A 16851-nucleotide genomic window follows, 5' to 3' on the forward strand; every position below is an offset into this window, starting at 1 on the left:
CAGCCGGGCCCTCACTCCCTCCACTCCCGTGCCCACCGAAACCATGAACACCCCCTTCTGCGGCCTGGGCAGTGCGCAGTGTATCCCCAACAGCCGCCGGGAGTGCAACGTTAGCTCTCAGGAGAGGCGAGGCAGGCCCACAACAGTCTCACTCGGCCTGCTACTGTCCCAAAGAGAGCTGGGGATCTTGCGGGGCAGAGAGCACCAGGGTCCCCTCCCCTCCGATGTCATTTTCCAGGAAGGGACCCTCCCAATAATGCCAAAGTCACCTCACCGTCCACCCCTGCGCTGCTTCGATCGCTGTCCCCACCGCCACAACCAGGCCGCCATTTCCCTCCAGCGCTCTAAGATGGCGGTCAGCGCAGGGCTGCTGTCAGTAGCCACCGCCTCCCTCGTGGCATCCCAGCGATCCTCTGGCGGCGTCTCCCTCACAATCCAGGAGGACGCCCGCTCTTGCCTGTCCGCTACAGTCCGCCTGGCCCCCCACTGTCCGACTCCCCGTGGGGCTGCTGTTCACCGTTGCCCAGGGGCGAGTCTCGCCTGTTCCGCCAGCTGCTTACCCCCACAGGTCTTCCAATCTGTGGGGACCCGGACGCTGACCACACCTCTTACCGGGCCCCCCGCACAATCATCAGCTGCTCACCGTGTTCGGCTCTCCCGGTGAGGTGACCGCTCCGCTTGTGGGGTCATCCGAGGATGGGCCTTCGCCGGGCCCACTGAGTCACCACTGAATCGGGCGCCGACCAAGCTCCTCCCCGCAGCCTGCGGACCGGGCTCTCCGTCTTCTCCGCGGCACTTCGCCCGTCTCCCTGCCACGATGTGCGCTGCTGTAATCCCGCCACCCGCGACTACTCCCAGGGGACCAACTTCTCGGCGGGTGACAGCCACCTCCGGCAGTTGGGCAGGCGCGCAGTCCGTCCCACAGGCCTCACGGTGAGCGGACCTTCCACTTTGGGCCTCACCACACTCTGCCGCCAATGTGTCGCCGCCACTCCCTCGGAGAGCTCTCCCGCTCACCACCGCCGCCCCAGGCTGACAGCTCCACTATTCCGGGTCTCAACCGGCCTCGCAGCGAGGGTCAGCAGGCGCTATGACGACCCTAAGGCCAGTGCTGCGACAGGCCGTCGGCGGGAGCTCCGACACTACACGTCTGCTTGCACCGCCATCTTGGCCACGCCCCCTATACAAATGGTTTAGAGGCACACTTATTGCAGAAGAACCTGGACTACCCAAAGATTGATAGAGATTTTATCCCAACAGTTATACACAGACGATGCTGTCCTACTTGCAAGGGCAGCTGATACTCTACAAAAATATTTCGCCGCTTTTGTAGATTTTATGACATCTCCTGATTTAAAAGTGAACCATAAAAAATCTTAGGTCATGATATGTGGCCCTACGTTCACAAAGTCTAAAGCATTTGTGGTACAGTGTAGCGTGATTGGGAAAGTTTAATAATTTTTCTTGCTTGAGAATTCTTTTTAATACTCAGCTTTCATGGGACCCTTAACAGACTTTAAGAGTAAAGTAGACATCGAGGGAAGTGGAGGCTCTTTTTCGATTTCCTGCTGAACTGGGACAGAAACCAGTTAAACTCACTATAAAGCGAAATGCCTCTGAATTGCCTACCATGATGCAGGTGTTTGGAGCTATTGCAATTGTGGCAAGCTCCAAGTTGTGATAATAAATTCATTAGAAGACTTTTAATGGTACTGAATAGCGCATCAACCCCTTTCTGCCACTCTGAACTGGTCCTAGAGTACATTAAGGACCGCATAGGCCTCCCCCCCATAGTTGTTATAGGCATAGGTATGGCTTTCACTGTACTTAGATTTCACACGATCTATTATCACAGATTTCCTTACTTTGTCTAACGTGGAGATGATTCCTTGGTTCAGTTATTTGAAACATATGTTTCATGAAGTGGGATAAATTGACTTTTTAAATGACCCCTATAGAATGCCTCCCCATGAATAGTCCATTATCAGTTCAGCTTATTATTTAAGGGCAAACCTACACCATCAGCAGGCATTGACGCAGGGACGCGCGCAGAGCCTGGATGAAGAGGTAATGCCGCTAGCTGGGTGATAACCTGCTTACACTATTTTATCTTTTTAACAAACTAAATTGTGTTGCTACAGTTTTATCCTGATCCCCCTCTTGCTGCTATTATTTTTAAAAAACTTTGAATTGCTACGTTGCACATTTACCTGCCGCTTCCCTTTGGAGTGCTCCTTAAGCCCCGGTCCGACTCGGCAAGTGCCGTTGAGCGGAGGGCTGGCTTGAGTCACTTCCTGGGCGGGTCATTTCCGGGTCAGCAGCGCTCTAGTCTTTACGCTAACTGAGTATTTAACAGGATGCACTTTCAATCGCGCAGCGGACGTGCGCAGCGGGCGTGCCGGCGGCACGCTGAAGGCGCGCCAAAGGCAAGCCTGTCTGCGCCCGTCCGCGACTGGCCGGGACCTAGGGCCCCGTCCCCTGGCGGAATTCCTATCTGTATCCGCTACAGTGCCCATTCTCTTAAAGCCCTAAGGGGTACCATCGCTGCACGTTGCGCACACTCTATAAATCCCATTACAGAGCCCTCGAGTTGCCCCTCCTGCCACTTTGAACTGCTACCGAGCCTCAAGGTCTCCCATACATCTGCCCCACCCTTGAAGTTGTTCCTTCTCAATTGTCGCTCCCTCCCCAGACACTCAACGGAACTCCACCTTCTACTAGATGATCGTCAACCTGACGTTCTATTCTTAACGGAAACTTGGTTACACAACAACTCCGATCCGGATATTGTCCAGACCTTACCCCCCGGCTATCTCATACATAGAGCTGACCATGAGACCTCTAGAGGCGGAGGACTAGCCATAATACATAAAAAATTTATTAGCTGCCGCTCGTCTTTAGAGGGTCCTCCCGACTGTGAAAGTATGCAGTTCGCCCTGGAAATCTCTCCCACTTGTACCTTCTCCGGTCTTTTACTATTTCGCCCCCCTGGACCCATGGGCCATTTCCTCAACTCCCTTCCTCTATTTGTGGCCGATCGAGCCATAAATCTAGCAAACTTCAACATCCACATGCATGACCCTTCTAATCTTCCGCCAAGGAGCTGTCTACTGGCCTCTCTGCCCTCCAATTCATACAAAAGGGCTTCCTTCCCACTCACGATAAAGGTCACTTACTTGATCCAGTTTTCAGTAATGGTCAGAAGCTATCAGTGGCCGCACCCATCCCACTCCCTTGGACCGATCACTTATTAGTCCCCATGACCTGGGAGACTTGTTCCTTAAATCCCGCTTTGCAGTCCACTGTCACCCTGGAGAGAAAATGGTCGAACCTCTCTGCCAGTCTATGGTCGGCTACTCTTACCACCAACAGACCCCCCCATGACCCCAATCCTGAACTGGCAAACAATAAATTTAACTCGTGGATCCTTAACTCCCTGGACACGCTCCTGCCTAAATTACCGGCCCACAAGAAGTGCAGGCAGAAATCTGCCCCCTGCTACACCCCAAATCTAAGGAAAATTAAACAGTCTTGTAGACAACTAGAAAGGAGATGGAGATTGAACTACGAAGAAAGTAGGAAATCTGAGTATAAAGAAGCGTTAAGGTCCTATAAAACTGAGATTAAATCGGCGCAAATAGATTTCTATGAGGACAAGATCAATGCCGCCGCCTTTGCTCCCAAAGAAATATTTCGAAAAGCCCAATCCCTGTCCTCCCTCCCCCAGGAACCCCCCAAACTGGAGGACGCCTCTCAGCACTGCAATGAGCTTGCTGAATACTTCCACCAGAAAATTCAATCGATATGTCAGTCTTTCTCTCCTTACGCGCCTGATCTCTCTGACTCTACTTCCAGAGCCAAAACGATGACCTCTCTGGAAGAATTCCCTTTACTATACGAGAAAAGCCTGGATAATCTCTTCACCAGGGTAACATCTGGCTCTCCAACAGACCCCGCCCCCCCACAACACCGTTTTCTAGTCTATCGCACTATGGGCCCAGTCATCACTGACATACTCAACTCCTCCATCACTTCTGGCATAGTGCCCCAGGCCTGGAAATGTGCCCAGGTCAGAGCTCTCCTAAAAAAACCTAATCTGGACCGCTCTAACCTGGCAAACTATTGCCCCATCTCTCTCCTCCCATGGCTGAGTAAACTGATTGAACGTCATATCAATTCTAATTTAGTCCACTATTTTGAATCCAACAATCTACTCCACGTTGCCCAAACAGGTTTCCGCCCTCAGTTAGGTACCGAGACGGCCCTGCTCGCAGTTACGGAAGAAGCCAGAAGACTTCTGGATCAGGGCGGCTCGGCAGCGATCATCCTACTTGACCTCAGTGCCGCCTTCGACACTGTCAACCATAACATCTTACTTGAGCGGCTCATAAACATGGGGGTAGGAAAGATGGCACTCACTTGGATCCAGTCCTTTCTAAAGGATCGCTTCTATCAAGTTTTTGAGGGGACATCCACGTCCAATCAGTGGCCTCTTAATTGTGGGGTCCCTCAGGGATCCTCTCTGAGCCCCACCCTTTTTAATTCCTACATGGCCCCACTAGCGGAGATAGTGCTTCCCTTCGGCATCAAAATAATCACCTACGCAGACGACACCCAACTGGTGGTGGCACTTAACCACCCTGAGGGTTCACCAGGCGTCCTAGGTCCCTGCCTAGAGGCAGTAGCCCAATGGATGAGCCATTCTCACCTCAAATTAAATTGGGAGAAGACTGAACTTATGTTCCTAGGCAATACCCCTTCTCCCTCCTCCTCATTCATCTGGCCTTCTTGTCTTGGACCTATGCCCACTCCTAAGCAACAGATTAAAAGTCTCGGCGTATGGCTTGACAGCTCCCTTTGTTTCAATCATCAGACCACTAAGCTCTCGGCCGCGTGTTTTGGACTATTGCGAATGCTCAGGAAAATCCTCCCCCTGCTCCCTCTTCAAGCTAGGAGAATCATGGTTCAAGCCCTGATTCATTCCCGCCTTGACTACGGGAACGCACTTTACCTGGGCGCCCCTCAGTCCACCCTACATATGCTTGAAGTGATCCAAAACTGCGCAGCGCGTCACCTTTTACAGATTCCGCGCAGACATTCAGCTAAGCCCGCCTTAATAAATCTGCATTGGTTGCCCATCCGAGCCAGGATCCAGTTTAAAGCCATGTGTCTAACTCACAGAGCCATCTGGAAATACGGCTCCCACATTATTCAATCCTTAGTTGTGCCCTATCAACCTACTAGGACTCTGCGTTCTAGTGCCGCTTTCCTTGCTACGCCCTTGAAAGTTCGAAGATCTAGGTGGGGCGGACTCCGTCTCTCTGAATGCCTCCAACCTCTGGAACACCCTCCCGCACACGCTCCGAAGTGAACCTAATATATCGATCTTCCGTAAACAGCTCAAAACCCACCTGTTCCTCTCAGCATTTCAGTGATATTTCTTTTCTTCTGTGCTTTCAGTGTCCGCAAGCGCTAGGAGGCCTCCGGGTAGCTATGCGCTATACAAATGTAATCTCATTCATTCATTCATTGAGTGGGCAGGGTTTGCTGTGTTTTGAAAATGTACATTCCTTGACTAACCTTCTGCAATTTTATGTGACCTTTTTTTATGAACTCACAATATAGATTTTATCTTACCAGATTCCGCTTGGGGACAGTGCTCTTTTTGGTAGCTTTTCCGTATCAATGTGTTTGGTCTGATAACCTTCCGCCATGTCCATGTGATAACAAGACTCAACAAACCATCTTGCACTTTATTCTGTTTTGCGCACTTTATAAAACTTTGAGAGTTACATTTCTGTTATCATTTCTGAGGGCGTACTACTCTTTTTCTTATCAACAAGGTTACAGTTACTTGTATTCGCTGGTCCCTATTGATATCTATTCCGCTGTTCTAAATTAGCAGCCAGAAAGTGGTACAGATAATAAAGATTTATGGGGCCCAATAAGCAATGTTGGTTTTGAGGAACTAACATTGATACATCTATCTTTTGAAATACTATTGAGGAGTACAAGTAGTTTTAACATATATCGATGCTAGTCCTTAGTTTCATATTGTTAGTTGCTGTTTTTATAGAGCACATCTTTTGTTTCTATGTCTTTTTTTATTCATTACTATGTAAATTGTTCTTTTATTGAATATTTTTTACATAATTACATTTTGAATCTTGCGCTTTTATGATTTGTCTTCAAATCGAATAAATCTTGTGACTGACTCAACAACTTTATAATTTTCGATTAATAGCATCTTTGTTTAGGAAGTGTTTGCTGTTTTTGTGTTCTTTTGCCTGTGGTAAAGATGCTCACAAAGCACATAGGCCTTCTTATTAATTAAGTGAAAATATTGGACCTTTGTCCAAAGTAGTTTGCTTTGTTTGTCTTTTAAGTTCAGCTCTTACAACAGAAACGCTATCTTCTGACTCTTTTTCATAACACTTAGTTGAGTGCACAGCTTCACTCTTCTAATGCAGTCTGTTCTGGAAAGAGGCTATATTCCCAGCTTCCCTATGCAAGCCTCTAAAAATCATAAAAATGTTACTAGACCTGCAGGTCTAGTGACTTAAATAATCTACTCGACCTATTTGAAATGCTCCTAACCCACAAACTGGTTTCAAATGATGTGATCGAGGGCACATAATTGAATTGATTGAACTGGCATTTTCTTCATTGTCACATATGAGAACACCTTCAAATGTGCGCGTTCAGCATGTCTGTTGTACAAAAAACGCTTTTGTTTGATTTAATAGACTAAACTTTCTTTCCATATACAATACACTAGCCACATATAGAGGATTCACGTGACCCCTGACTTGCCTTAGTTCATCAGGGTGGGGCCAGGAATGTTTCTCAAATCATGTTAAAAAAACTATCACTTTTAATAAATACATAATTAAAGGATGAAAGATAGCACACTGTCATTTGTAATCTGCAGATTTTACATTGAAATGGCCACAAACCTTCCCACTGACGTGCAGCTTGACGGATAAAACTATATAGTGTACAAACAATAATGTTTGGAAATAGAGTTTCTGGAAATATGTATAATTTCCACACAACCAAGTAAAGTGTTCTGGTTTGTTTTGCTTCTATTTTACTCTTTCTTTGCTTCACACCTTTTAATTACAAAAAATGTGCTTTTATAATTCCTGATATTTTTTGAAATATTTGTAATATTATTTTACAGGCTATTTATTTAAATATGTTAGACATCTTCAGACAGCTCACTTGACAAAAACCTCTAACTCTAGTAAGACAGAGATAAATAAACTTAATTTTCCAAGCAGCAATTAGTTAAAAGACAAACTGACATTTGACCTCTTTCCTTGAATAGATAGCAAATGTCTATTGATAAAAACAAGATTTAATGGCATCTTTATTGCTCATTCACTTTCTGAGTGAACAGAACACCTATTCCTTTCCAGCCTAAATTTACTCGCCTGATGGGAGTAGTAGTTGCTAAAAATAGCTTGACCTGATAAAAGTTTACTCACAATTGTGAGTGGGTGAGTAGATTATTCAAGGCCTCCTATGTTTGTAGGATAGAATGTTGCTTCCTTTCGGGATTTTCTTTTTATGGCTGTTAGAACAGCACATACAGGGGCGATCATCGGTTTCAAACACTTCCCAAAATGAAGTCCGTGCTATTAGCTTTGCCAGTGCTTTTTAATTGAGCTATCACTAAAGTCTGCTTAGCTCTCAGCAGACCCCAGAAGGCATTGTAGTACTAAGGGAGAAACCGGTAGCTGGCACACAAGAGGGTGATAGACTTGACCAGGTTGATGGAAAAGTGCTTGATCTCTTACTCTGACTTCTCATATTAATTATATAAACAAAACACAAATTTGAACATAAAACTTTTGTCAGAACTTTATTAACATTTCTTTTAATTCACTTAATTATATGAATATTTGTTTGCCTTTTTAATTTCAGGTTTCTGCTTTAGGTCTTGATCCTTCAGGTGCTCGTTTAGTGACTGGTGGATATGACTATGATGTAAAGTTTTGGGATTTTGCTGGTATGGATGCGTCTCTTCATGCATTCCGGTCTCTACAGCCCTGTGAATGGTAGGTGCCTACAGAATTTGAGTAGCAGCATATAGTGAGAAATAGAAAAAGGTCTGTCATACCTGTCCTTTCAATAGCTAGAATATGTTTCCTGGTGAAAATGTGTTGATTAACACTGTACTATCTATACTGATATATCAAGTGGTTAATTACTTAAGCAGTATTGATTAATGGAGAAGGTATTCGTAGGGCAGTGTTAGCCAGTAAAGGTGGTTAGTGGGGTCCCATGACAAAGACCACCTCTCCCTGCTTAGTGCCTACTACGCAGTGCCTTTTCCCTCTGCCAGAAATGCTTACGTAAAGTCCTTCTTCATGAGCTCCTGCTCAGAACTTAGAGGATTTGTAGTGTTATCTTTGGGCTTGAAAAACTCTTACTTCTCATCAGCTTACTGGTAATGGTGCTGGGAGGAGGAAGTACATGCATAACACTGTACTCCACTCCCCTCTATGCCACTCCCCTCTATGCCACTCCCCTCTACGCCATTCCCCTCTACGCCATTCCCCTCTACGCCATTCCACTCCGCGCCACTGTGTGCCACTCCACGCCACTCTATGCCACGCCACTCTTCTCCACCATATGACAAATCCACGGTACTCTAAGTCATGTCACTCGACGACACTCTATGCCCCTAAAGTCCACTGTACGCCACTCCAGGAGACTCTAAACCACTACACACTGCGATACTACACACTTACCCTCATGCCTCTCTACGACACTCTGTGCCACTATACTGCACTCCATGACACTTTTCCAATCTGTGCTATGCCACTCTACGGCCTTCCGCTGTACGTCACTCCACTCTTGACACTAATCCCCTCTCCTTTACTCTTCACCACTCTCCACCTCCCTACTCCACTGTACTCCACCTCCACTCTACTCTTCTCCATTCTACGGCACTCTAAACTACTCCATTCTGTGCCACTCTACTCCAGGCCACTCTACTCCAGGCCACTCTACTCCAGGCCACTCTACTCCAGGCCACTCTACTCCAGGCCACTCTACTCCAGGCCACTCTACTCCAGGCCACTCTACTCCAGGCCACTCTACTCCAGGCCACTCTACTCCAGGCCACTCTACTCCAGGCCACTCTACTCCAGGCCACTCTACTCCAGGCCACTCTACTCCAGGCCACTCTACTCCAGGCCACTCTACTCCAGGCCACTCTACTCTACTCTACTCTACTCTACGCCACTCTACGTCACTCTACTCTACTCCACTCTACGCCACTCTACTCTACTCTACGCCACTCTACTCTACTCTACGCCACTCTACTCTACTCTACACCACGCCACTCTACTCTACTCTACACCACGCCACTCTACTCTACTCTACACCACGCCACTCTACTCTACTCTACTCCACGCCACTCTACTCTACTCTACTCTACTCTACTCTACACCACGCCACTCTACTCTACTCTACTCTACTCTACTCTACACCACGCCACTCTACTCTACTCTACTCTACTCTACACCACGCCACTCTACTCTACTCCATGCCACTCTACTCTACGCCACCCCCCTCTACTCTACTCTACGCCACCCCCCTCTACTCTACTTCATGCCACTCTACAAAGGCAACAATCAATCCTCCTCCTTAAGAGGCATCTTTAGAGGAGGGTACAGAGGTAACAACGGCAAAGGTAGGGGCACAGGTTCCACACCACGTAATTCCCTCTCCCCTAACAAGCAGGGACTTGCCTACACTTCCCCCCGATCATTTAACACCTGTCGTAGGACGTCCTCTACAATTCCTCCCCATTTGGCAATCCATAACCACAGATAAATGGGTGTTAGGAATTATCCAGCATGGTTATTGCCTGGCGCTTACCAGCAATTCTCCAAACATTCCACCCCGCTCTCACAAAATGCCACCAGAACATTTACACCTGCTCAAACAGGAAGTCCAGTCTCTCTTGCTAAAAAGAGCCATAGAGACTGTACCGTTACAATATCAAGGGTCAGACGTGGACTCCTGTATTTTCTAATTCCCAAAAAGGACGGCTCCTTGAGACCTATTCTGGACCTCAGAAAACGAAATAAGTATATACTGTCAGAGCATTTCCACATGTTGACAGTTCAACAAGTGCTCCCACTTCTACAGCAGGGCAACTTTGTCTACTCTAGACTTATAGGCGCATATTTCCCCATTCCAATTCATCCCGCTCATCGCAAAAACCTCAGATTCACAATAGCGGGTCATCATTACCTATTCAAAATACTACCATTGGGAGTCACCACTGCTCCCTAGTATTTAGCAAATGCATGGCAGTAGTCGAAGCTCATCTGAGAAGACAGCACATCCATGTCTTCCCATACCTGGATGACTGGCTCATCAAAACCCGTACTTACCAAAGTGTCTCCAACACACTCAAGCCACGATTCACCTACTACACCAACTAGGGTTTACAGTGAACTTGGTGAAGTCTCATCTACAGCCTTCCAACAGGTTTCCAACACACAAGCCTATCTGGGAACCACCATAGACACTCGAAGAGTTCTAGCCTCTCCTAGTGCAGCCAGAATTCTCAGTATTCAGTCCCTTCTCACTTAGTTTCAGCCCAACCAGCAAGAGTATTCATGCAACCTCTAGGAATGATGGCGTCTTGTATCGTAATTGTTCCCCACACAAAACTTCACATGCGTCCCCTTTAAGAATGCTTAGCAAGTCAGAGGAACCAGTCGTATGGTCAGTTGACCGATCTAGGGTTGATAGATGGCCACACCCATCGCTCTCTGCAGTGGTGTACCCACAAAACTTATCCAGATGGCGGCACTTCATCGATCCTGTTTCACAGACAGTGCTAACATCAGACGCATCTCTCACTTACACAATCACACAGTCTAAGGGTTGTGGAGTATAAAACACAAAAGTCTCCATAAAAATCACCTAGAGCTACTAGCAGTGTTTATAGTGCTCAAAGCCTTTCAAATTCACCTCATAGGCAAAGCTGTCCTAGTCCGCACAGACAACATGACAGCTATGTGCTCTATACAAAAACGGGGGTACAAACACTCTCCAACTGTCACGCCTAGCACAAACCATTTGGAAATGGGCTATACACCATAAGATTTATCTCCTGGCAGAGCATCTACCAGGAGTAAACAATCAGATTGCAGACCTTCTCAGCAGACAGAGGCAGCAAATCCACGTGTGGGAACGTCTTACCCAAGTTCTCCTTCCCTACTTTCAGGAATGGGGATTTCCTCACATAGACCTGTTTGTCACAGCACAAAACGCAAAATGCCCAAGCTTCGCCTCCAGGTTTCCACACCTGCTCTCCAAAGGCAATGCCCTATGGATGAACTGGTCAGGGATATTTGCTTACATTTTTCCGCCTCCCCCACTCATTCCGTTGGTGGTTCGGAAGCTCAGGCAAACATCCGTCACACTGATTCTCATAGCTCCCACATGGGCACATCAACCCTGGTTCACCACCCTGCTGGATCTGTCAGTAGTTACACACCAAAAGCTGTATCTCATCTCCAGTCTCCTCACTTAGAGCCATGGAGACATCAGGCATCCAAATCCCAAAGAACTCAACCTAGCTATTTGGCTCCTGAAGGATAGAGTTTGATTAATTACAATTACCACCAGACTGTATGAAAATCCTAAAAGAGGCTAGAAAGCCTACTACTAAGCATGTTATGCAGCAAAATGGAAACGGTTTGTGGTCTATTGTAACAATAACAATATCAATCCTCTTGATGCTTCTGTGCAAAACATCATCTGTTATCGGTTACATTTACCGCAATCTGGACTAGCCTACTCACAACACTTATCTCTATTCAGAGTACCAGTGATTAAAGCCTTTATGGAAGGATTAAAAAGGGTGATACCACAAAGAGTCCCACCTGCACCAGTATGAAACTTAAACATAGTCCTTACAAGGCTAATGGGTCCACCATTTGAACCAAAGCAAAGGTGTCAATTACAATTCCTCTCATGGAAGGTTGTTTTTCTCATCGCAATCACTTCACTAAGGAGAGTTGGTGAACTCTAGGCATTAACAATACAAGAGCCTTTCTTTCCGCTTCACAAAGACAGAGTGGTTCTTCGAACCAATCCTAAATTTCTTCCTAAAGTAGTCTCTGCTTTTCATATCAATCAATTAGTAGAGTTACCGGTGTTCTTTCCTCATCCTGGTTCTGTAGCAGAACAAGCTCTACACACACTTGATGTTAGAGCTTACACACACTTGATGTTAGAAGAGATCTACTATATTATGTAGAAAGAACAAAGGAATTCCTCAAAACAAAGCCGTTTTTATTGCTTTTTCACCACCACACAAAGGCAATCCCATATCTAATTCAGGCATTGAAAGATGGATTGTGAAATGTATCCAGACATGTTATGTGAAAGCAAAAAGAAGTTTGCTAATACCCCTTAGAGCGCAATCCACTCACAAGATAGAGGCTACTTTGACCTTCTTAGAGAATATTCCCCTAGCTCTCACTGTAAGGCAGCAACATGGTCTACACCGCACACATTCACCAAGCACTATTGTGTAGGTGTGTTAGCGAGGCAACAAGCTAATGTAGGCCAGGCAGTACTTGAAACATTGTTTCAAACAACTGCAACAGCTACAGGTTAGCCACCGTTTTGGGAGTATACTGCTGTATAGTCTATGCAAAGCATGTGATCTACACCTCACATGCCTCGAACAGATAAGGTTACTTACCCAATAAGCATCTGTGCTTGGCATGTAGAGCTGTAGATTCACGTGCGCCCACCCGCCTCCCCAGGTATCTGTAGTTGTTGCAGTTCTCACTTTACATACATACGCATGGACATCTCTATTCTACACTTACTAATTCCATTCTCACCCTCTGCGGGAGAGCAGTTTGGCAGTGGAGTCGATGCCCATGCTCATTGTTGCCGAGTAGAGGAGTGGCTTTGCTTCGAGGGACTTCTTCGGGGAGAGGCGGCTTGCGGGCACCTGGAGCCGGCACTGGGTCACAGGAATGTGCAGGGCATGTGAATCTACAGCTCTACATGCCAAGAACAGATGCTTACTAGGTAAGTAACATTGTCCTTTTAACCTGCCCGTGATTGCATAATTTCTCACCTGTTTTATGTTTAAATCTGTGTTTTTTACTTGCCCGTGACTATTTTCATTTAACCTGTTGAATTGTGGGATTTGTAGTCGAACATCTGTAGTTTTTTCCCCCTCATTCCCCGTGACTATCTGTTTTTCCCTCCTTATTTCTCCCTTGCTCTGTGCTCAGACCTGTATGTTAAGCAATCCACCCCCAGCCCCCATTTTGTGTTAGCAAGTGAGTGAAACCAGACCCCTTCCCCCTTTCCCTCCTAGCAACAGGGATATTCTACATCAGAGAGTGAACAGAGGGTGGTTTGAGACAGCAGTAATCTGCTGTGAGCTGTTTAGCTGTGTTTTATAGGGATTGTGCAGTCGTTTTTTTTCTAGGAGAGTGAGTAAAGTTTTATACAAACAGTATTGTTAGAGGGCAAAGTTTGTTAGGTCCTTACCTGCAGAAGTCCAAAGTGTGGATTGAGCCTTTCTGTCTCCTAGGAGATTCTGAATAGAGGAGTAGCTTCCAACCCCCTGGCCAGCAAATCTTGTCTGAGGTCGCTGGGACCTTATATACTCTGCTTTTGGATGGTACATGTGTGCACTGATTGGTGGTTGTATCTGGTCTTCCTATTGGATTAGGGTTAGTGTTCTTATTGGTTTTGTATTTGAGGATTCTGATTGGTTTCTGGGTCAGTGATTCAATTAATGAAGGGTTAGGTCTAGGGCTATGGTTAGGCTTTCTATTGGAAGTAGCAATTAGGGATTGCTGTGTCATTGGTTGCGGGACTAGGTGTGGGACTAGCACTAGGGTTAGGCTTTTTACTGGAAGTACGGATTAGTGTTTCCTATGTGATTGGTTGTTGGGACTAGGGTTGGGACAAGGGCTATGATTGGCTGTAAGGTCAGGACTCCTGTTGGTTCTAGAGTTTAGGGCTAGTGTTGTGATTGGATAGGGTTAGGGCTAGGGTTCCATTGGCTGAAGGGGTCACCTGATTACTAGGGCTTTAAAAGGGCAAGACTTAGGACGTCGCAACCCAGGCGGAGAGGCTAAGGGCGAGGAGGGCAAGGGTGAGTGCCTGTTTGAGCCAGTTTGAGATTGGTCAGGACCAGGGCCAGAAATCCTGTCCATTGTTCCATTCAGTAATAGCCACCCTACACCATCCACATCCACAAACAGAGTAATACACTCACACTAAATGTACACCACACTATAAAACCACACAAACCACAATTATATACAGTTCTATCCCAGCTACCACACATTTTCACCATCACCAATAAACCGTACACATCTGCATCCTATACCACTAACCAATTCACTCATCGCTAGCACAACCAAATCCATACCATACTTAACTAAAACCCATCCAGACATCCACTCCCCACTCTAATTACTCCTAACAGACCCCTTTATCATTAACAAACCCATACTCCGCATTCCATCATTTGTCCAACCAACACCCTCCTCTTCTTTCTACCAAAATCACACAATACAACACTTACATGCCACAGCACCACACATTTTAACTCTTGCAGCAAACCGGTCTAATACAAACCTTCTTACCTCTACTTCATACCCTCCTACATACAACGTACACTCTACTCACTAACACATCACGCCCCCTTTACCTTACAACTTTCACTCGCAAACAAAACTATACAAACACACTCATTCCATAAAAGAAATACATCAGCACCTCTTTTCACTACTCCTCAAAATCAAAATATATCACGCACACCAGCACAACAAAATCTCTCAAGCGCAACCCCTCATAATACTTAGTCTCAAAATACAAGCATACACCCACCTTTCAAACTACACAAATGAACAAACTGCAATGCCAAGCTTTCTCTCTTCCACCACACCTAACACACATACAGCAACACAACAACCGTCTTCTAACTGGCTCTCATCTATTGGACTATTTAGAAACTTACTACATGACCCACGTGCTGCAAATCCACCCCTAACTCATACACCTTCCACCCTAAACAAACGCAAACAATATACGCAACATGCCACACATCACAACTTTGCTTCTCCATGTCAACTGCACAACAAGGTTACACCACAAAAACAACACAGCACACCAACTCACTCTCAAACACCGTCTTCACCACATATACACACAGATCCATCAAAATGCCTTCTTAGCCTGCTGGACGAGGAACTCATTAAAGAATAGCTACGCAATTGCTATACTAATTCAGCTAATTCCAGCACTAAAAACACACCTGCTACAAACCCACACAATACTGATCACTTTTCTACTAAACAAAGTCTCACTGTCACCAAAGCACATTCTCTAAACTGTCTACTAATAAATGCTCGATCACTCATTAAAAACAAACATTATATCTACGACCTTCTCACTGACACAAAACTGGTCATACTATTTATAACCAAATCATGGTTGGGAGATATGGCTCCAGTCCTGCATGACACTGTTCCTCTAGGCTATCAAACGATCACCCGAAATCGTATAGGCAAAAAAGGAGGTGGCCTAGCTGTTATGTTCAGGCAAACATTACATATTAAAGTTGACAACATCTACTTAAAGAATTGTGAGGCTCTTCTCACCAGATTGAATCCTACACCATCTTCCTCCTGTAACTTCCTGCTTCTTTACAGACCTCCACCTAGCAAGGCGACATTCCCAGATGCGCTTCTAGACACAGTTTCGTACCTGATAACCATAAACTCCAACCTATGCATTCTGGGTGACCTCAACATTTGGTTTGATGAACCGAATATGACCCATCCGAAAACAATCATTGGCCTAGATGCACTGAACCTGCATCAGATCGTCAACAAACCCACCCACATCGCTGGACATAATCTAGATGTAATTTTTGCTAATACCGAACCAGTTACCTTTCAAACTATAACTCCAGTCACACGGTCAGACCACCATTTGCTTGCTTTCCAACATAAAACAGCACTAAGCGACTCACCTAAAACCACCTTATGTGCACAACTAACATCCAGTACGGATCTATAAACAATAAATTCTGTTCAAAAAGTATTTGAGTGGCTACAGGAAGCTTTTGATATCCTGATACCATTCAAAACCATACAACAGAACAAAAGAAAACAAGCACCTTGGAGAAATACAGAGATAAAAGACATAAAACTACAAAGCTACAATGTGCCTGGCTCAAAACAAAAACCAAACAACACAAACTTCGCCTACAGATAATTAACAGATTATACAAGTCCTCTATCAAAAAAGCAAAAAAAGGTACTATTCAGACAAAATTCAAAATGCTAAAAAATACGCAATGAATTTTGTAAACCAAATTGCCTAGAAGGAACTCATCCCGTTACTCAAGATTTCACAGACAAATTGTCAAATGATTACACTGACAAAGCAGACACATTGGACTCATACTTAAACCAGAGACAATACACCAGCACTAACCCTTTTACAAAACAACAATCCAAGAATACTCTAACTCTCCCTTCCTTCCAACACATTTCACATGATCAATTTAGGGACCTGGTCAAAGCAAGCAGGCCTGACGGCAGCCCTTCTGACCCGTGTCCACCGCAAACTTTCAAGACAATTCTTCTAACAACCTCTGCTGCCACTCCAGTAAGAAGAATAATCAACGATTCCTTAACTACCGGAATATGTCCAGAAGAACTGAAAACGTTATACATACACCCTTTACTTATGAAAATAAACGTGGTCCTGCTGAACCCTGTCAACTACAGACCCATTACAAATGGTCCTTTCCTTGGCAAACTG

General features: G+C 45.6%; 1 protein-coding gene across 1 annotated transcript in view; it reads left to right on the forward strand.

Annotated features, from left to right (window-relative positions):
- WDR70 (WD repeat domain 70) overlaps positions 1 to 16851 on the forward strand; it is a 1822964-nt gene that overhangs the window by 266014 nt on the left and 1540099 nt on the right. The window contains exon 6 of the mRNA XM_085631103.1: positions 7930 to 8063. Coding sequence (XP_085487229.1) covers positions 7930 to 8063 — 134 coding nt within the window. The remainder of the gene's footprint in view (positions 1 to 7929; positions 8064 to 16851) is intronic.

The sequence above is a fragment of the Triturus cristatus genome, chromosome 2_1 (assembly GCF_964204655.1).
Source record: "Triturus cristatus chromosome 2_1, aTriCri1.1, whole genome shotgun sequence".
NCBI lineage: Eukaryota > Metazoa > Chordata > Amphibia > Caudata > Salamandridae > Triturus > Triturus cristatus.